This window comes from Myotis lucifugus, unplaced genomic scaffold (assembly GCF_000147115.1).
Source record: "Myotis lucifugus unplaced genomic scaffold, Myoluc2.0 scaffold_192, whole genome shotgun sequence".
Classification (NCBI taxonomy): Eukaryota; Metazoa; Chordata; class Mammalia; order Chiroptera; family Vespertilionidae; genus Myotis; species Myotis lucifugus.
The window spans coordinates 1,491,413-1,513,573 of record NW_005871240.1 but is presented as its reverse complement, the minus strand read 5'-3'; the positions used below and the strand labels follow the sequence as shown (position 1 = coordinate 1,513,573).

General features: G+C 37.2%; 1 protein-coding gene across 1 annotated transcript in view; it reads right to left on the bottom strand.

The window, feature by feature from the left end:
* CFAP47 (cilia and flagella associated protein 47) overlaps nucleotides 1-22,161 on the bottom strand; it is a 425,326-nt gene that overhangs the window by 204,614 nt on the left and 198,551 nt on the right. The window contains 4 exon segments of the mRNA XM_014462850.1: nucleotides 3,889-4,023; nucleotides 11,774-11,890; nucleotides 12,171-12,265; nucleotides 20,271-20,273. Coding sequence (XP_014318336.1) covers nucleotides 3,889-4,023; nucleotides 11,774-11,890; nucleotides 12,171-12,265; nucleotides 20,271-20,273 — 350 coding nt within the window.

Here is a 22,161-nt window from a genome sequence, read left to right as displayed (position 1 = left end):
TCAGGGCACATGCCCAGGTTGTAGGCTAGATCCCCAGTGGTGGGTGTGCAGGAGGAAGCTGATTAATGATTGTCTCTCATCATTGATGTTTCTTTCTCTTCCTCTCCCTTCCCCTCTGTAATTAATAAGAATATATTTAAAAGGGGAGGGAAGGTCAATAGCTTTAAAATTGTCTCAGAAAAATCACTGCAACCTACATTTTTTCATTGATAACCATATGGTTTAATGGTTCCAATATTCTATGTTTCTATTTGAGACATATAGCTACAGAAATATCTTTTTAATTATAGTAGCCATTTCCTGAGATTTTTCTTTATTCTGGAAGATTGAAAAGGTTGTGAATGGATGTGAAGAGTTAATAACTAGCACTATGCATGGTTATAGTGAATCGTAAGGAATATGGGTTGATGCAGGGGGCAAACTGTGTCTAAGTTTCCCAGCAACTTCCAAATTAATCATTTCTCTTAAATGAAATTTAAAATAAAAGCTTGCTGATTGATGTTTAATTTATTATTTATATTTAATTTTTGTTGTTTCCTTCAAAAAATGTCTCTTACATTTTTGAAAAACAAAAGCCCTACCTGTACAATATCATCTATAATCTTCAGGTGTGAACAATATATCTAATAAATAATTAAATTGGAAAGAAATAATTAAAACATTAAAATGTTTCCATTTTAATATGCTTTAATTTGATTTTTAACATAATGATTAAAATTTGTTTAAATATGAGCTAGTGTCATTAACTAATTTTTTAAAATAACAATTAAATGCCATAAGGAAATACAAACCTGGTCAGAGTTTAAAAATTATTAATCATACCGAACTGTAATAAATCACTGCTTAATCTAATTCAGACTCCTTCTATCTTCTGCAGGCTTAAGCAATAATATTTCTAATTCTTGAGAATTTTTAGTTTGAAGTCAGAAGTCCTCCCCAATATAATTATAGTTCTAGGCTAGCTAGTACCCAAAGCCCTTAAATATCAATGCAGTTAGGGACTTATCAGAGAAAAAAATAAAATTACATAAAAGGGATTGTATCTTAATATTTGCTAACAAAATCAAATCAAAAGGAATGACTCTCATTTCCATAAATTGAGCCCTTTACAATTTGAGACAAGAACCTGAGTTTTTCCCGATTTTTTAAACTGAATCTTACCAATCATTGCTCATATTGTCACAGATATTTTTTCAAAGAGGTTACAACTACAAATGAAACATCACTAGGACATATACTGTGAAGACCAAATATGGATGAGTTTTGCATCAAAAGTGTAAAATTGACCCCACACCCACAAATATGGGGAGGAATAAATAAAACAGATGAGGGAAAGAAATAGATGTGATCTGACCAAAGCACTAAAATAACTTTTTTACAAAATAATATTTTATCAGCCTATGGTGTCCTGAGAAAAAACCAAGGACCCACCTATAAATCTGGTTAAAGGTTTTATAAAAACAATCTTACATAAATGTAAACAATTTAAAACTGCATGATAGAAGATACTTTACAAGTGTTCATGTGAAACAAATTATCTGAAATTGAGGTCAATAACACCTGACAAGATATTTCTCAAAGAGAACACTTGTAAAATATGGACCTATTTATATAGATTTGTTATTATCATAGGACTGGAAATTTTGTTTCCATTGTTTTTCTTAAATTTGAAAAATTCACTGTTAAGACATTTAGTGCATCCAGATTACATAATATCATTTAGAGAGAATTAGGTGACCCAGGTCAAGAGCACAACCGTTATTACTTCCCTTTCTATATCCTCAATTAAACAACAACAACAAAAAATCCATCTGGCAAAGAAGAAATTAAAAACACCCTGGAAAACCAATGACAATGAAAACCTAACAATCCAAAACCTATGGGACACAGTGAAAGCAGTCCTGAGAGGGAAGTTTATAGCTCTACAGGCCTACATCAAAAAAACAAAACAAGAAAAAATGGTAATAAATCATGTAACTCAACAACTTAAAGAATTAGAAAGAGAACAATAAGAAAAGCCCAGAGTGAGCAGAAGGAAGGAGATAATAGAGATCAGAGCAGAGCCCTAACCAGTTTGGCTCAGTGAATAGAGCATCAGCCTGCAGACTGAAGGGTCCCAGGTTTGATTCCAATCAAGGGCACATGCCGGGTTGTGGGCTCGATCCCCAGTGGGGGGGCATGCAGGAGGCAGCCAATCAATGATTCTCTCTCATCATTAATGTTTCTATCTCTTTCTCCCTCTCCCTCCCTCTCTGAAATCAATAAAATATATATAAAAAATAAGTAAACAAACTCAAAATGGATAAAAGACTTAAACATAAGACAGGGAACCATAAAAATATTAGAGGAATCCACAGGCAGCAAAATCTCAGACATATGCTGAAGCAATATCTTTACTGATACAGCTCCTAAGGCAATGGAGACTAAAGAGAAAATAAACAAATGGGATTACATCAAAATAAAAAGCTTCTGTACAACAAAAGAAACCATCAACAAAACAACAAGAAAGCTCACTTCATGGGAGAACATATTTGCCAATGTTATCACAGATAGGGGTTTAATCTCAAACATTTAAAGGGAACTCATACAACTTAACAAAAGGAAGATAAACAACCCAATCAAAAAATGGGCAAAGGACCTAAATAGACACTTTTCAAAAGAGGACAATCAGAAAGCCAAGAGACACGTGAAAACATGCTCAAAGTCACTAATCATCCGAGAGATGCAAATCAAAATGATAATGTGGTACCATCTCACACCTGTCAGAATGGCTGTCATCAACAAATCAACAAAGGACAAATGCTGGAGAGGAGGCAGATAAAAAGGAACCCTAGTGCACTGCTGGTGGGAATGCAGACTGGTGCAGCCACTGTGGAGAACAGTATGGCGTTTCCTCAAAAAACTAAGGATGGAACTCCCATTCGACCCAGTGATCCCACTTCTAGGAATATATCCCAAGAAACTAGAAACACCAATCAGAAAGGATATATGCACCCCTATGTTCATAGCAGCACAATTTACCATAGCTAAGATCTGAAAACAGCCTAAGTGCCCATCAGCAGATGAGTGGATTAAAAAACTGAGGTACATCTACACAATGGATTACTACTCTGTGGTAAAAAAGCAGGAATTCTTACCATTTGCTACAGCATGGATGGAACTGGAGAGCATTATGCTAAGCAAAATAAGCCAGTCAGAGAAAGATAAATATCACATGATCTCACTCATTTGTGGGATATAATGAACAACATAAACTGATGAACAAAAACAGATCCAGAGACAGAGAAGCATCGATCAGCCCATCAAACCTCAGAGGGAAGGTAGGGGAGGGTGGGGGTAAGGGGGAGAGATCAACCAAAGGACTTGTATGCATGCATCTAAGCCTAACCAATGGACACAGACACCAGGGGGGTGAGGGCATGACAGGGGGGTGGGGGGCAATGGAGGGATAAGGACACATATGTAATACCTTAATCAATAAAGAAAAAAAAAATCCATCTGGATGTGTAAACTGCTCCCCCTAAAGGAAAGTGAAGCACATTCAGATCACAAGTTTCTATTTAGTATATCAGTCCTTTTGTATATGAAATGAATTTAAAGTTTCCTAATAGGATTTGACCTTCAAAGTATATAACTTTCATTTTCCAGGTCCCCAACCCCCATTCCTCAACTGCATGAAAGAGTCATCACCTCTTTGCAGGTGATGATTATTATTAAGCAAAACCTGTCCCTTATACTCTGCTATACTTTTGGTTTAGAAGGAGTAACATTTGCTAAGGCTTATTGTATCATATTGATAATTCTGTTAATTTGCGGTTGACAAAAATATCTAAAGCCCCTCTTAAGTGTTTAACTCTATATATTCTTTGGCCCTAAGTATATCCTTACCTTTCTCTTCACAGTGTCATGTAAAGTACACTGAAAGGTCACCACCATCTTGGGGAGATATGTAGGGAGTCTTTCATACATGTAGACACAAAGCATGAGCATCAGAATTGGATTATAGTCACAGATGTCACAGGCCTAGTTTTAAAGAAGAGAAATATAAATAAGAGGATATACAGATAAAATATATAACTAGAGCTAAAGCATAGTACATCAATTGCTGAAATACTTGAAAACTTTTTTAAATGTTACTGATTGGCAATGACACTGAAATATAGACACAACAAACAAAATATTGCTTTGAATCGGAAGAGCGCAACCTAAATATTAAAAGATGAATGAGAAGTGTTGTATCACAATGATCTCAGAAGCTGAAAGACTCCGTAAAAGCTAGTCAGAGGTCAGAAAAACAGTATACACTAAAAATACTGACTAATGTGACTAAGACACCATCCCTGAGTTATTAAATATCATAGCATGCAGGAAAAGAAAAATTGAGAAGTAGACAAACTATTTATGTAAAAGATGGCAAAAGAGTTTCAAGCAAAAGCCCAAGGGAGGAGGTAATACATGAGATGACCTTGAAGACTGGATTTTAAATAGGCTGTATTTAGTTGGAAGTAAAGGGTATATTCTATCAGAAAGACAAAGAAATATAGGGAAAGGTTATAGGAAAGTACAGTGTTCATTTGGAAGAAGAAGTACAACTTGAATCATGCATAAGATAAGAAAGGAGAGGTAGTGGAAGAAAAGACTAAGGAGTACAAAGACCACATTGTGGAGGGCATGAATGCCAGGGTGAAGGACTTAATTTCTGAACAAGAAATAACACAAGAGCAACAATTCAAGCAGATCAAGCAGCAGATGGTTGGGGAAACACTTTTCCCAGAACAGACAAATTATAATAAGGCAGAAAATGCAATTATGGTGATAAACAACATAAAATAGTGATGGTAGTTGGAATAGATTTGAGATAAAATCCAGACTAGAGAGGAAAAACAGCAGAGACAATGAATATAGCCAGAATGCATATTGAAGCTAAAAAGTAGAGTCAGCAGCAGCAGAAGGAAGGATTCCTTCTATCAGTTTATGTAGTGCCTTTGATCTCCTAGAATAAGGTGGAGTCAGTGGGGGAGAATTATTCATAGAAAAAAGGAATTGGGATTGGTCTGAGATGATGATGAAAGACACAAAATACTACTGATAAACAAGCAACTCTGTCATTTTCAATATACAGGGAGCTCTCTACACATACAAGGAGATCTTCCATAAAAGGAAGATCATAGTATGATTTAATGGCACACATCCCGGTTAGCAACTCAAAATGATCTGGGCCTAGCCTGCAAATGCATATAGTGTGAGAGCTACGGAAATATAGTGTTACAGTAAGCTCCCCTTACCCTCCATTTCACTTTCCACAGTTTCAGTTACCCATGGTCTAGTGCAGTCCAAAAATATTAAAAGGAAAATTCCAGAAATAATTCGTAAGTTGTAAATTGTGCACTATTCTCAATAGTGTAACAAAATCTCACTCTATCCTGCCCCGGATGTGAGTAACCCCTTTGTCCAGTGTCTCCACATTGTGTTTACCACCCACCCTTTAGTCCGGTGGTACGCATCTCGGTCAGCAGATCAGCTGTCACAGTATCACAGTGCTTATGTCACCCTTATTTTACTTTATAATGTCCCCAAAGCACAAGAGTATTGATGCTGACAATTTAGATATGCCAAAGAGAAGCTGTAAAGTGCTTCCTTTAAGTGAAAAGGTAAGGGTTCTCAACTTTATAAAGAAAGAAAAATACCGTATACTGAGGCTACTTAGATCTCCCGTAAAAGTGAATCTATCCATGAAATTGTTAAGAAGGAAGAAATCCGTGCTAGTTTGCTGAGAGGACATATTTATATAATTTTATTACAATATATTAGAACTGTTCTTTTTTATTAGTAGTTATTGTTGTCAATCTCTTACTGTGCCTAAACCATATGTTAAATTTTATCATAAGTATGTATGTAAAGGGAAAAACATAGTATTTAGTATACAGACTGTTCAGGCATCCATGGTCTCAGGCACCCACTGGGAGTCTTGGACCTATCTCCGGTGGATAAGCGGGGGACTACTCACTCTATGTGGAGCTAAGACACTTGACCAGCCGTGGGCAAACTATGGCCCGCGGGCTGGATCTGGCCCGTTTGAAATGAATAAAACTAAAAAAAAAAAAAAAGACCGTACCCTTTTATGTAATGATGTTTACTTTGAATTTATATTAGTTCACACAAACACTCCATCCATGCTTTTGTTCCGGCCCTCCGGTCCAGTTTAAGAACCCATTGTGGCCCTCGAGTCAAAAAGTTTGCCCACCCCTGCACTTGACTCTAAAATTTGACAGCAGTTACCAGAGAATAATTTTAATAGCCCATCTGATCATCTGTTAATTCGCATTTTCAAAAAGATTCTTTTCCCTTTTTTTGGAAGAAGAGCAGAGTTTATTCTTTCTTGTTTTGTCAATAAGCGGTAAGGTTTACCAATAAAGGTAACCTGGGAGGGGATTGTTAGTAAAAAAATAAGAGAACTGGCCTTCCTCAGCAGGGTAGAAAGCTGCTAGTGAGTATGACCTGAGAGGAACTAAGAAAGATGCCAAAATTCCAAGGTTTCTCATCAGTGTTCTGTGGCCCCACATTTCTTCAAGAAAGACAATCGTAGTCAACAGATGTAGCGAAGTTATTTAAGATAAGAACAAACTAAATAATTAAATACAGAGTTTAATCCCCACAAGTGAAGAATATGGCTCTGCTGGGCCCTATGAGATGGACCAGACTATGGGTGTGATCCAAAGAAGGCTGTCTAGGGGGATGGGAAATGTATCTGTTGGGAAAAGGAGAACACTCGTGGCAAAACACTCTGGGCTCAAGTCTGAGGTCAATAAAAGTATTCTGAACAGTGTTTTAGTGACTACAACATAAAAGATATACATAGAAATATAAAAACTATTCCAAAAGCTTGTATTTCAAAATTTGAAATAAAAAAGTATATTTGATAATGAAGATATTAAACTGGAAAACCAGAGAAAAGAGCATTCTTGCCTTTCTTCATGATAAATTTCAATTAAAATAAGCTAAATTACAATTTGCACTTTAGTGTAAATTAACTACAATCCTAGGCTTAAAAGGCCACGTGTTAATTTAAGTTAGGTTTCCTTAACACAAGATTTTCATGTGAAGTATCTTTCAAATACATAATCATTATTTTCTCCATATAGGCCAAAACTAGAAGAACTTTGATTATACTGATCCATTTTTACACATGATGACAATATTTCTTATTGGACTAACAAATGATAGGGAATTAAACAAAAAAAATCATAATAGAGAAAATGCTAGAGTAGAAATCTGGTATCACCAGCTTTCAAACTAGACACCAACCATAACTATCAGTATCCACTGACATACTGTGATATCACAGAGGACATTGTTCATTGCCTTCCCAACAGCAATGATCTCCTTTCTTCCTTACTAAAAATCCCAATTTTTGTGGGTGTCCCATTATCTTTATCAAACATTGCTTTAGCTGTAAGTATGGGATGCAATTTTGACCAATGATATGCAATGGGAAATATGTTGTGGGACCATTGAGAAAGGTTTAACTTAAGGAAAAAGAGAAGCACAATAAAAGGGTACTACTCAACCAGCCCCAAGCAGAGCTGTGAGATGGTGTTACATGAGAATTTCAGTAGGGATTTCGTGGGTGTTAGCGCACATATAAGCTGGGAAGCTGAGAAGCACTGAGCTAAATGAATCTCTGAAAAATTTCTTGAAAAACTGAATAACTATCCCTATAATATTCTACTCCCTGATTTCATCTTATGTAAAATATTGAATTTATTTTTAAACCACTTTTACTCATAAATTCTGTTATTTAAGGCTGAAATATTTTAGTTGATAAAATCAAATAAAATTTAAAAGTCAGATCAATTACTCACCATTAGCTCTCCTACTACTCAGTGAATTATATGTAGTATAACCTCTATAAATGTTTATTATATTTATTTTTATATCCATCTATCTCCATATGGAAATGAAAATACATTCTACACTGAGTCCAAACAATTCCCAGAATATTTTTGCTTAACATAAAAAGCATGTCATGAAAAGGAGACTATGTAACAACTGTATAGTCCAACTCCCAAGATTCCACAACAGGAAAAGACAATGGCTCAGAAACTTATCTAGCTGATTCAACAGTTGCAAAGGACATGAAAAATAAGAAACATAAACACTAATAAATAAATCCAGTGCTAAATTTCATAGGATTCAAATCTGGATCAGTACTAAGCATCAGTATTAATTCATTATGGCTACGTTAATGTAAAGGTGATAATTTTACACTCTGACATTTAATGTGATTGGTAAATCCAGGCTGATTTAAAGTTAGTGAATTAGCCCTAGCTGGTTTGGCTCAGTGGATAGAGCATCGGCCTGCAGACCGAAGGGTCCCAGGTTAGATTCCGGTCAAGGGCACATGCCTGGGTTGCGGTCTTGGTCCAATGTGCAGGAGGCAGCCAATCAATGATTCCCTCTCATCATTGATGTTTCTATCTCTCTCTTCCTCTCCCTTCCTCTCTGAAATGAAAAATATATTTAAAATAAAATAAAAGTTAGTGAATTAGAACTGACTTGGAAAAGCCTGGAAATTATCTACTAAGTTAATTGTCAATTTCTCCAGTCATCAGATTTCAGACATCTTTACATTTTTAAGCAGATAGATATTTTTAATGTCTTTACCTATATAATTAAAATAAATATTTTGAGTCAACATATCTGAGGAAATCAAAAAGGAAAGGAGAGAATCATAACATGATGAATTATATTTTCTAAATAAACATATTTTAAGATTCTTATGAACCTCCAGTAAATTCTCAAGGACTATGTCAAACACCAATGTCCCATGCAACTTTTCCTGGTTTCCTTATTATAATGACTTCTCTCCCCTTTGACTCCCATAGCATATTGTTTCTGTCGATTATGGCATTCACTGTCTGCTTTGCATCAGCTCTTGTTCATGTATTTGTCACTCTTAGTAGGTTAATATCTTTGAAGGCATAAGTGCAGTTTAACCACATCTGTACCCCTTGCAAGGTCTATCCAGTGACTTTCATTAAGGAGATTCAATAATTTGTTCAGTTGATGGGAATTATATTTTTATTCTTCCAAACCAAAATCTTTTATTAGAGTTCGTCTTTAAACTCTCTTATACAAAAACTCTGACCAAAATCTTGATTACACTTTAGCTTTACAACTCTACCACATAAAAGAATGTAAACGTCACATGTGGTACAAAGTGACTTTAACTACTTTATATCAACGCACATTTAGTACCCGAATGTGGGTTGATATAAAGTGGTTCCTTACACCTGCTAGAAAGAAAATACTTTTGTCCTTGACCAATTGAAATTGGATTTTCATTGCTCTGTGTTCTCTGTCTCCAGTCCATCTCCTCTCAGTCCATCCTCAACAATATTATAAGAGTAAATGCATTTATTCCCATAATACCCACAAAGTAAACTGCTGACTTGTATGCTGATTCAAGATCCCAATATAGCCCATGTCTATTTCTAAGCCCAAATTGCAACCCAGGCAACCTAGTCACATATGTGACTTATTCACATTTGTTAGAGAGACGAGGGGAGAGGAAGAAGGAGAGGGAGGAGGTGAGGAAGGGAAAGAGGGACAATAGGCCCAAAATAGAATCAGTTGTGCTAAGTCCATGTCACCAAACTGATTGCAGTTTCAGCCTCTCCCAAAAATATAATCCTAACCAGTCAGTCTGGAATTTCCTGGTCAGCACTAGTGAGGACATCTACCTGGTAGACCTCACTACTGTCCCCCAAAGAAAGGTGACCTTGCCTCAAACAATCCACTCTTTCCCAGTCACTTCCTTGTCCCACCTCCTCCTTTCTGCCTATAAAACCCTTCACTTTATACAGCTCCATGGAGCTCTTCTTTAGTTGCTAAATGGGATGTTGCCTGATTCATGAATAAAGATAAACAGATCTTTAAATTTACTCAGTTTAATCTCGTTCATTCTATATTTTGTTTAGGCCATATCCTGTGAGTAAACACCTTCTTATCATTTCCAATCAAAATCCAATCCATCCTTCAAGAACCCAAATAACTCCTGCCCCCTCCACAGAGTCTAGAACACATTGATCTCTTCCCTTATCTGAACTCTACACTTTAATTTTTACACACATTGACAGTTAAATGAATAGAATATTATTTATCCTTTAACATGTATATATCTTGATAATTCAATAAATTTGTATATTCTTCAAGTCGGGAATAATTTATACTATTTCATTATTCTAAAGTAACAAAGTGCCCAAAAATGTTAAGCATACAATATATTTTGGATTATTACTATTGAGGACTTAATGTGAAAAGCTAGATGGAATTATAACTTGGAGGTCCAAATGTAATTAAAATGTATGCTGCCATTATGATCTCTACATGAATACTTATTTTAAAACCAAAGTGAAATATTTTTATTTTTTGTTACTAAATAATAAGATGATAATACAATATCTATATTCAAACAACTCTGCTCTTTGAATTCATTCTTAGAGCTCAGTAAGGTTAACAAAACATTCATTCTTGTGGTTTAAGAAAACTGAACCTATCACTAAAACTTTCTTTTCATGTATAGTTGGGTGTACATAATTACACATATTTTAAAATATCCAGTAGAATTCTATAAAGTCATATTTCAATTTTCACATTTTAACAATATCCCATGAAAAGACTGTTTCAATTTAGATTTAAAATTTGTAAAGAAAGGAACATTAGAAAGGAGTCAACTAACATTTTTCCAAAGAAGATATACTAATGTCCAACAGGTATATAAAAAGGTACTCAACATCACCAATCTTGAGGGAAATGTAAGCCAAAACCACAATGAGATAGATATCACCTCACATCTGACATTATGGCTACTATCAAAAATATAAGAAATAATAAGTGTTGGAAAGGATGCGGAGAAAAGGAAACCCTTCCTTATGTACTGTTGGAAGGAATGGTGCAACCACTATGGAAAACTGTATGGAGGTTCCTAAAAAAATTAAAAACAGAACTACCATATGGCCCAACAATTCCACTTCTGGGTATATATCCAAAGGAAATGAAATTGGTATCATAAAGAAACCAGTACCCCCATATTCAACTGCAGATTCCTAATAGTCAAGATATGGAAAGAGATAAGTGTCTGTGGACAGATGAATGGATAAAAAATGTGGTACATATTTACAATTAAATATTATGTAGTCATAAAAAACAAATTCCTGCCATTTGTGACAACATGGATGAACTGGGAGGACATTATGCTAAGTGAAATAAGCCAGACACAGAAAGGCAAGTATTGTTTGATTTCAATTATACGTGGAATCTGAAAACTCAATCTCATAGAAGCAGAGAGTAGAATGAGTGTTTGCTGGGGGGTGGGGATGGGGGAAATGGAGATATGTTTGTCAGAGGGTATAAACTTTCAGTTATAATATGAATAAGTTCTGGGAATGTAATATAAAGCATGGTTGTTATGGTTGTTAAAAGTGAATTGCATACTTAAAATCTGCTAAGAAAGTAATCTTAAGTGTTCTCACCATGCACACACAAAAATGGTAACTATGTGAGGTGATGAATGTTTTAATTAACTTGATTGTGGTAATCATTTCTCTCTATATATAAAACATCATGATGTTGCACACATAGAAAAATCACATCATACAAACTAAATATATATAATTTTATTTGCCAATCATACCTAACAAAGCTTGGAAATACATAAGGAAAGAAGACCCTCATAAAATATTTATAGAATGTATGATATAAAGGTACTCACCTGTATGCCAATGCTAAAGCCAATTTCACGAAGACTATCCACAACAATCGCGCAATTGTGGAAATACTGTTCAGGACCTTTTGGTTGTGTGTACATATTCATAAAATAAGGCTCAACCTGGAAAAGACAACAATCAAACCTTTCAGTTATGGAATAAAATTATTGCTTTTTAACTATTCTCTGTAATTCAACAAAGAACCATTTAAATATGAACATTTGTCTGTAGTATACTACTGCAATATAAGAATAAACAAAAAGGTAATGCTGGCCATGCAGGTTTAGGTGTTAAATAAAATAAAAACATTTAAAAGAATCAGTTTGCAGAGAATAATTGGAATGTAAATGATTAAGTTCTCTCAACTAATAGAAGACCATTCTGCATAAAAATAACTCTTACCAGAAATGGACAATAGGCTCCCAACACTGTGGCAAAAACAAGGCCATCTGAAAGGTGTTTGTCAAAATTTAGTATCCATCTCTCAGAGGGAATACCTGTTCCAAAAAAAAAAAAAAGAGTAAATATAACAATAGTTTTACTTCTCTAAAAAGATATTTTATGGAAATTTGAGCAATAGTCTAGTCAAAGAAATATTTTCCTTTGCTTGGAAAAAAATAATATTATTTTGGAAATAAAAACAAAACTTAAACCTCAATATCAGGAAATATAGCTGTGGGATTTTATAAGCAATTGCAAAAGCTATCTCCTTTATGTTTGAATTGCTTTGAAGAATACACTACCATATAGTAATAGAAGAAAAATCCCGGATTTTAAAATTACTCATTCTGTACAGTAACTTGGAATTCAAATGTTTAATCGCGATCATCAACATGGATAAAGAGGCTCAGAAGATCTGGAGTTACTTGTAACTCTAAATTTTAGTGCCAGCTTCCCTATTTGTTGCAGAAATTCCTCCACATGTAGAGTATGTGGAAGGAGTTGGAAACTTATGGTTTAAAGAAACCCAAATCTATACTAATAATAGCCTAGGTCAGTGGTTCTCAACCTTCCTAATGCCGCGGCCCTTTAATACATTTCCTCATGTTGTGGTGACCCCCAATTTCATTGTTACAAATTGAACATAATTAAAGCATAGTGATTAATCACAAAAACAATATGTAATTATATATGTGTTTTCCAATGGTCTTAGGTGACCCCTGTGAAAGGGTCGTTTGACCCTCAAAGGGGTCTCGACCCACAGGTTGAGAACCACTGGCCTAGGTGGTTGTTGCCCTAACGTCATCACAAGATGGCTGTTACAAGATGGCAGTCACAAGATGGCCATGTGCACATCGGAGGCAGGCCCCAGGGAAGAGGTGGGTCACAGCAGGGAAGGGCAGTAGTGGGCGATCAGGCCGGCAGGGGAGCAGTTAGGGAGCTATCAGGCTGGCAGGCAGAAGCGGTTAGGGGCAATCAGGCAGGTAGGCAGGCAAGCAGTTAGGAGCCAGCAGTCCCAGTTGGAGATGGTGCAGGCCGGGCTGAGGGACACAACCCCCAGGCCTCTAGTTGAACTATAAAAGATAACACAAGATGGAGGAGTAATAAAAGGACTTCGAAGTTGAGACTAGAACAAAAGACAAAGTATCTGGATATTTAGTAAATATCTGAAAGATTGTCCTATATTAGGGAGAGAGGGGGTGATTCAAACATTGGAAATCATTGCTATGTTGGATACGACATTTCCTTTTTTAAAATGCTTCTAGAGGAGAAACCAAGATGGCAGCATAGGTAAACACCGGAAATTGCTGCCTTGCACAACCACTTCAAAAATACAACTAAAAGACAAAATGTACATCATCCAGAACCACAGGAAGGCTGGCTGAGTGGAAATTCTACAACTAGAAGGAAAGAGAAAAGCACACTGAGACTCAGAGGAGGTGCGGTGTGGAAGTAAAGTGCAAGAAGAGACTGGACAAAAATCGTACACCTATGGATGAGGACAGTGGGTGGGGGGGTAAGGGCAGAGGGTGGGGTGGGAACCGGGTGGAGGGGAGCTATGGGGGGAAAAAGAGGAACAACTGTAATAATCTGAACAATAAAGATTTAATTTAAAAAATAAAAATAAAATGCTTCTAGAAGAGCCCTGGTTATTACTGGTTTGAGATGATTCCTTGTATGAAAATAAGAAGAAAAACTGGTGACCTTCATAAATTCCTTCAAATCTCTTAATTTCCATTTTCTGTGAAGAACAAACCATGACAAGATATTCATGACATGCATTTTAATTCCACAAACCAGGACTACTTTACATCTGAACTGGAAAATTTCATTTCTCTGAAACCACAGATGTCCTGGATACTTCACAGAAAGAGTGCTGAGTACTTTTTCACCTGAGATGCTACAACATTGAATGTTTCTATAGGATTTCTATAGAATACTATTTCCAAATCAACCTAGCGAACAAAGATCACTAGGAATTTTCGATTAATACATAGCACACAACATTCTGCACTGTATTTTTCAAAGCATTTTTCCTGATAAAATCTCTAAATAACTATATTTGATTTAAGATGAGATACATCAAAGTAATGATTTTAAAATGTACATTTCTAGTTGGTTGTATAATTATAACCTAACTGTGCTTCTCTTAATGTGCTTCTCATGTCTTCCAATAAAAGCAAAGGGTCTCACTTTTGTGGCCAATATTCATTTTTCGACGAACTAGCAGCAATTCTAACTTTAATCTGAAAGGGGCAATTTACTAGCTTTTTAAGTTGATGGTGAATCAGTCAGTTAGCAGGGGATATAGACCGTGAACTCTAAATATTCCATCCGCATCTTGTACCAACATTAGAGAAGGGGTAGGAATTCCCCTGAAGGAGCTTAACATCTTGTGGAGGAAAGATCACGCCCATAAAGAGAAACAACTAACGAAAAATCTCCTAACTAGAAACTAATGAATAGATAAAAATATATTAAAAAAAACAGTGTTATACTGTTACTATCAATTCCACAACTTCAACCCAGCGATCCATTATGATGTCCCCCATTTCCTTATTTCTAACTTCTTTCTTCAACAATTAAAAATCTGAATCTCATAATCTACAATAAATTTATTTATTTATTCAACACTAGTATACATATACAGTACTATCAGAATTGCAAACCCATACCCCTGCAAGTAAGTAATGTGTATGTATAGTGTTTTTGTCTTTAGTTCTACAGTATGCAGTAATATTGTTTTCAAAAGATAACTAAGTCAAGCTCCTTTCTTCTCCATTACATTGAGTGAGGTTGTCAAACATATGTAATGCTGTTACATTTGTCATTTGTCACAGTCTACATTCCATCCTGGATTACTTCCATGTCTTGGTTGGTTAAAAAATACATATCCTAACATTCGTTCACTGTTTAGGGTGTAGCCTCTAGGATTCTGACATATACATTGTCATGTATTTACCACCACAATCCAAACAGAAAAGTTTTATCACCCACCCCCAAACATTCCCATCTGCATTTTAGAGTCAACATAAAAACTGTGGTGGGATTTTCATTGGAGTTACACCATTTTCATATCTTAACAATAGTCTTCAAGTCCATGTGCATAATTGATATATTTCTCTATTTACTTAGTTCTTTACAAGACGCTGATTTCTTTCATCAGCACTTTGTAATGTTCAGCATGTATATCCTCCACATGTTTTGCTAGGTTTATACTTAAGCATTTTATTCTATGGCAAATTATATGCATATAAAATTTCTAATTTCAATTGTTTATTGCTATTATATAGAAATATAATTTACTTTTGTATACTGCTCATATATCCTCCATCCTTGATAAACTCATATACTACTCATAACTAGTTCTAGGAACTTTTAATAGAAAGTTTAGGATTTTCTACTTAACTGTCATGTCAAATCCCAGCCCCTTTCCCAGGGTTAGACATGGTGTGTGTGTTTCTTTATGCAGCTGCAATGTGTTTTCACCATAGCCCTAAGGTGTGACCCCCAGCGACTTCATGCTCTCTCACTAGTGTACACTTGACCTCTACCAATTCACTAAACACCTTAACTCAACTCTTCTCATCAGTGTCTAGTTGTCTCTACCACAAGGAGACAATTGATAATATCCCATTTCTTCCTGTAAGCACCTACTCCTTGTTGGACTTTGGGTCACTTTGTTGGCTTACAGCCTCAGCTTCCTAGGGGAGCTTTAAAACACTGAGAATTTACTGTTGGTATGGTTTCTGCTATGCAAAATCAAAATAGGTTGCAACAAAGCAAAACCATGAAAACCTCAGAACTTATAATATTATTTATATATTTCTTCTTTTAAATTTGAGACATGTTTTAGGAAACAGTATTTCTTGTGGTGGACAAATATTATCTTATTAGTGGCCCGGTGCACGAAATTCGTGCATGGGGGCGGGAGGGGAATCTCCTCAGCCCAGCCTGCACCCTCTCCAATCGGGTTTCCCATGAGGGATGTCTGACTGCCAGTTTGGGCCCGATAAAACTGGCAGTCTGACATCCCTCTCACAATCTGGTACTGCTGGCTCCCAACCACTCACCTACCTGCCTGCCTGATCGCCCCTAACTGCTCTCCCCTGCCGGCCTGATCTCACCCCCAACTGCCTCTGCCTGTCTGATCACCCCTAATTGCCCTCCCCTGCTGGCCTGATCTCGCCAGTCTCTATCTCTCTTTGTTTTTCTCAGCAGTCCTCCAGGCCCCCCTGCCTCTCTGTCTCCCTCTTCCTCTTTCCTGGCTGGGAGGGGGCAGAGCCAGTGGGGACTGCTCCACCCTCTGCCTGCCCTCCCTTCCATCCAGGCCTCTTCAGACCCAGTCTGTTTTGTTTCCTCATTCTGAGAAAGGTTCTGAGCTGGGAGGGAGGGAAAGGGGAGAAAAGGCTGTGAGCTGGTGGGCGCTGTGTGTGTCTGTGCGTGTGTATGGTTGTGAGTGAGTGTGAGTGCCGGCCCCGCCTCCCCCATCCCTGTCTCGGCTGCCACAAGTCCCCACCCACCAGAGCCTACTGCGTGTGCAGCCTGGTCATTAGGTCGAGTCTCCGGTCATTGTGGATGTGACGGACCCAGGGTTTTTATATATTAGGATATGGTATCTCTGCACTATGTAATATTATTCTCTATTTCTATATTTGCATACATTAGAGTTTTTAACCTTCACACTGTGCATCAGAACCATCTAAAGAGACTTTAAAATTGCATGTTTTCAGGCAACATCCCAGGGATTGTTTTTTTAAAATTATTATTTATTTTTTTATTTTTATTTTTTTGTTAACCCTCACCTGAGGATATTTTTCCATTGATTTTTAGAGATAGTGGAAGGTAGTGGGGAGACAGAGAGAAACATCGATGTGAGAGAGACGCATTGATTGGTTGCCTCCTGCATGCACCCCAACCAGGGCTCAGGCCAGGGAGGAGCCTACAACTAAGGTACATGCCCTTGACTGGAATCGAACCTGGGACCATTTGGTCTGCAGGCCGATGCTCTAACCACTGAGCAAAACCAGCTAGGGCCAGGGACTGACTTTCAATTGGTCTGGAGTGGAGTGTAAGTTTTTTTTGTTTTTTTTTTTTTTTCATTTTCCATGTGATTGCAGTGGGCATCCAGATTTGGAAAACCACTGTGGTGAACAAGATAATAAATATGACATCTCTCTGGATATCAGAAAAGAATTCACAAGAATTACACAGATCTAACTTAAAGAAGAATTAATGTTTTGAAGAAACATCACATAATGATACATAACATTAGGCCTAGAGTGAAACTGCTTGAATTCAAATGCCAGCCATAGCCTTTCCTAGGAAAATAAATTAACCTCAGCGTTAGGTTTTCTGTTAATAACAATAACAGTTATCTGATCATGCTGCTTGTTTTGAGGATTAAATAAACAAATATATGTAAAATTCTTAGTCCTTTAATTGGCATACCACATATGTTGGCTATTATTATTATTAATCATCATTTTAGTCAATGTCCAATTAGAATTGTGGTCTACTATATTGAAGAGATAACTGAATCTATTCTTCATTTAGTCATATTCTAGACATGCTTTCCTTTCACAAAGCTGAAAGTTTCTTACTAGTTATTTAGAAATATCTTGAGTTCCCCTCCTTTCAAAAAACTGAATAATATTTGTGAATCTTTTTAAAGCATTTTGAAAGAAAGCAAAATATTAGAAAAATTCATATAGGCTGCTAAATGTCTGAGACAGCCTGAAGGTCACTATAATGCTACATCCCAAATTATATGCAATTTTAGATAATACATTAAAAAGATAAGAACTTTCCAAAATGAATTCTCTATACAATAACTCCAGGCATTATATAATATGATGGTTGGCTGCCTGCCTCATTCCTTAATTTCCTGTTTACAGTGCTATCATAAGCACTGAGACTTCTGGTTCATTAGAAATGGTGACAGTTTGTCCTGTGAGCTTGCCGGGTATTATTAGCTAAGCTTTCCTACTGGTAGGGGCACATAACAGCTAGGTCATGTTATTCTCTTATTGTACATAAACAGTCTCACAGAACACCAGTATCATACAAGGTCACTCTGCCACTGTGATGAAATGAGACAAAACAAGAACATTTCATAATCTAATCTAAGCATAGACAAAAACAAGCTCATTGTGTAAAACGCAAAATACCAAACATCTCCCTCTTCTGTCTAATATGAGTGACTACTACTTATTTACCAATTAAATAATTAGCCTCACTATAGTCCTCTTTCCTCCAGAGAAGATTTACTAAATTACTCACTCCTAGGATTACCACTGTCCCTAAGAGCATGCAATCAAGGTGAATACATTTTCTTAAACCTTTCCCAAATTTACATAGTCAATGCACAATTCATATAACTGTTACCAGCATTGGGATTCTTGAGTTCCCCAAAATAGAAATGAGAGGAAACCCCAAAGAAGTTTCCAGACAGATTTTATTAAGTTTATACCTGAGCATAAGGGAGGCAGGACAGAGGAAAGGAGGCCCTCTAAATTGGTTCAGGGGCTGGTTCTGCTTGGCTGCTTTGATAAGCTGGGACTAAGCAGGCTTGCTTGAAAAGACAGGCTTTTTGAAAATGGCTTGTGGAAATTTTCATGTCAGGATAGGAAAAGCAAACAGTTATAAGGTAGATTAAATTCTGCATTTTTTTTTTAAGCAGGGAATGGACGTATGGCGACATTCTTGCCACCTGGTCTTAACCTGGCTTCCAAGCCACCCTATATTTTTCCATTTCCAGGCCCAAGTGCCTGTACTGTCTCATAATCCTATATAATAAAAGCCTAATATGCAAATTGTCCCCTCAGGTGGTCATTTGACCCAGAGCTCGACAGCTTGCTATGACGTGCGCTGACTCCCCTCAGGTGGTCCTTTGACCGAGAGCTCGACAGCTCGCTATGACGTGCGCTGACTACCAGGGGGTGGAGCAGAACATGGTGGGTGTCGGTGACACGGTGCTGACAGCAGGTGGCAGTGGAGGCACTGCCGACCCCGATGGGCCCTGACCATGGTGGGATGATGGAGCAGGTGAGCGTGCGGCGCCAGGTCAAGGCAGGTGCAAGCAGGGGCCCAATTGCCCCACCAATCGCTCCGCTCCACAGACGGCAACCAGTGGTGGCAGCAGGGGGTGGGTCCACCATCGGCTCCCAGGCGCTGAGGGAGTGGGGGGGGTGAGGGGCGGCCCCAACCAATCACCCTGCAGGCAGGATGGTGGAGCAGGTGAGGGGGCAGTGCCAGGCCAAGGCGGGGTGTCAGGCGGGGCTGCAGGGCTGCAAGGCTAGGGGCACAAGCTGGGGCCCAATCTCCGTAGGTCCCCCTGAGGGACCCCACCCATGCACAAATTCATGCACCGGGCCTCTAGTATCTTTCATAATAACGGTCAATGTGAGATAGCCCATAGACAGTCAATGTGCATTGACCATAATGTGTGGTCTCCCTTTTGGTAATGAGCACTAAAAGGAATCTGGGGAACTACAGATGTGTTCCCAGTGATCTGTGATTGGAAGGCATTGCCACTGAGTAGGTATGAATATAAAAGAAAGAAAAAAACGTGGTCTGGCTTGGGGAGAATTTTTACGTCCTCCATTTTCCATCACGCATAGCTACTGCCTTGGTTCACCCTGATTTATTAAACCACACTGCTAATCCATTGGAAATGGTTTACCTTTCAGTTATCACATTTGTTTGGCTGCTTGGCATTTCTCACAATTTAGTTCTGAGCTTTACACTATTCATGACTTCTACATATTGACTGACAGTCACCTTCCCAAAGTAAAACTTTGATGTAACATTAATATTCACATTATACCATTGTTGTTTACATTTCAGTCTTGCAACACTGATGGTAAATATTTAATGCTAACCATTAAAAGGCTAATTTGGAACTTCTGAAGAAAATATAATGCGCTTTGTAAATAATGACTATTATGTGCTTTAATAAGGTTGAAAATTAGACACATTTGAAGCAAGCAATGCATGCAAATGTAAGACCTCAACACCACATTAGTTTTAAGAATAGATACCAAATTAACAGGCCAATACAATCTTCCAAATGTATACTCAATAGTGTTTACATGAACTCTTACATAGTAAATTAAATCAGGGGCACCTTTAAATACTACCTAATATAAAAGATACATTTTCCAAACATACTTCTAACTCCACTCCATTAAAGGAAATCGAATAAAAAACAGTATTTATTTTTCATTCATAAGAACTACAATTGTTACTTCATGAAAAAAATGTTGAAATAAGCATAAGCTAAAAAGACATTATTGGTAGAACAGAGCTCTTTTGAACAGGCAGTTCAAAATGTTCCCATTTGAAGATTTTTTTAAAGTGTACTCAAATGAAAGTACTTAGTCTTGTCAGGAATTACATTTACATTACAAAATGGTCTGCTGCTGCTCTCAAAATTACCAGGTGATTACAGGATGATAAAATTTCCATTAGCAAGGAAAATGTAGCCTTTGAAGCAAAGGGTGCAGAGGAATGACATAACTGGTACTTTATCACAGGCATGATCTACTGAAGAAGATACTGTCACTAAGAGGGAAAATGGCTCATCAGTGAAAAAATATTAACTATAGTGTTAATGATTAAAGAACATAAGCACATATAATAAAAGAGCTACTGGGAACTGAAGGATGAATGTGTAAAAGCAAATGGACCTCCTGGCAAGCACTAAAAAGGTCCCTTATTTACATGGGACAGCTGTCCACTTATCATAAGAAAATTCCTTTTTGACTTCCACATTTACAAATAAATCCCCACCTGTTATGTGTTTTGTTTTGTTTTGTTTCAAACAAAGAATGAGTGTTGTTGTTGTTGTTTTTTACCCGTGGCTCCCAGCAACCATCTATATTTAGGAATTGTAACTTTATCAAACTGTGACTGCCTGGCACCACATACCTATGCTTGGGCTAATGCATAGGAAGTCCAGCATTAAGATACCTCAGTCTGCTCTGAGGGCTAAATTCAAGTGTGCTGATCAAAAACATGTGACCTCTGCACTTCAATCCATGCACTTGCTGCTGACAGACCAAATGCCCATTTTATCATAGCAGTCACCAGCTCAGCCATCTCTTCTGACTCTCCAAGGGCAACAGAATAAAGTTCTAAAACACTAATTCAAAGTCCCCTGTGGCTGGACCTCTAAGCCAACTGCTAACAGCTTTACTACTTGATACTCTGCAACATGCTTTCCTCTATCAAGAGCAAGGCTCCCTTATTTGTCACATCCTTCATAGTTCCATCATTGAAAAGACATTCTAATGAGAGAAATGTATCAGACCTGTCCTAATTGAGGTGGAGATGCTAATAAAAAGCCTCAGCAGATATGTAATACGGAAACAACCCATCTTGCTGACTCCACTGCTAAACTCTCAAAAGTTTCTCGGAAATCCATAAACAACTAAAAAATTCTTAGTTGTTGCCCCATCAGGGTAATCAAGACAGGCTGTCCACAGGGATGACACCGCAGGCTGCCAACTGATCAGTTTATCCAGAAAATGTGAAAGCAGGGCCCCCTCTCTGTTCTCTGCAATATTGTCTCATTCACCATTGAAAGATAATTTCACAGGGTATAGAATTCTAGGTGTTTGTGTGTTTTTTCCTCTTAACACTTTATGTATTTCACTCCACTCTCCTCCTCGTTGCATGTTTGCTGAGAAGTTGGATATAATAGTTATCTTTGCTCCTCTGTAGGTAAGGTGGGTGTTTTTTTGCTTCCCTTTGGCTTCTTTTTAAAATATTTTTTTCTTTATCTTAGATTTTCTGTAGTTGAATACAATATGCCTAGGTATAAAGTTTTTCTGACATTTTTTCCTGCTTGGTATTCTCTGAACTTCCTGGATCTGTCGTTTGATGTCTGACATTAATTGGGGGAAATTCTCAGCCGTTATTCTTTCAAAGGAATTATTGTTTAAAGGGG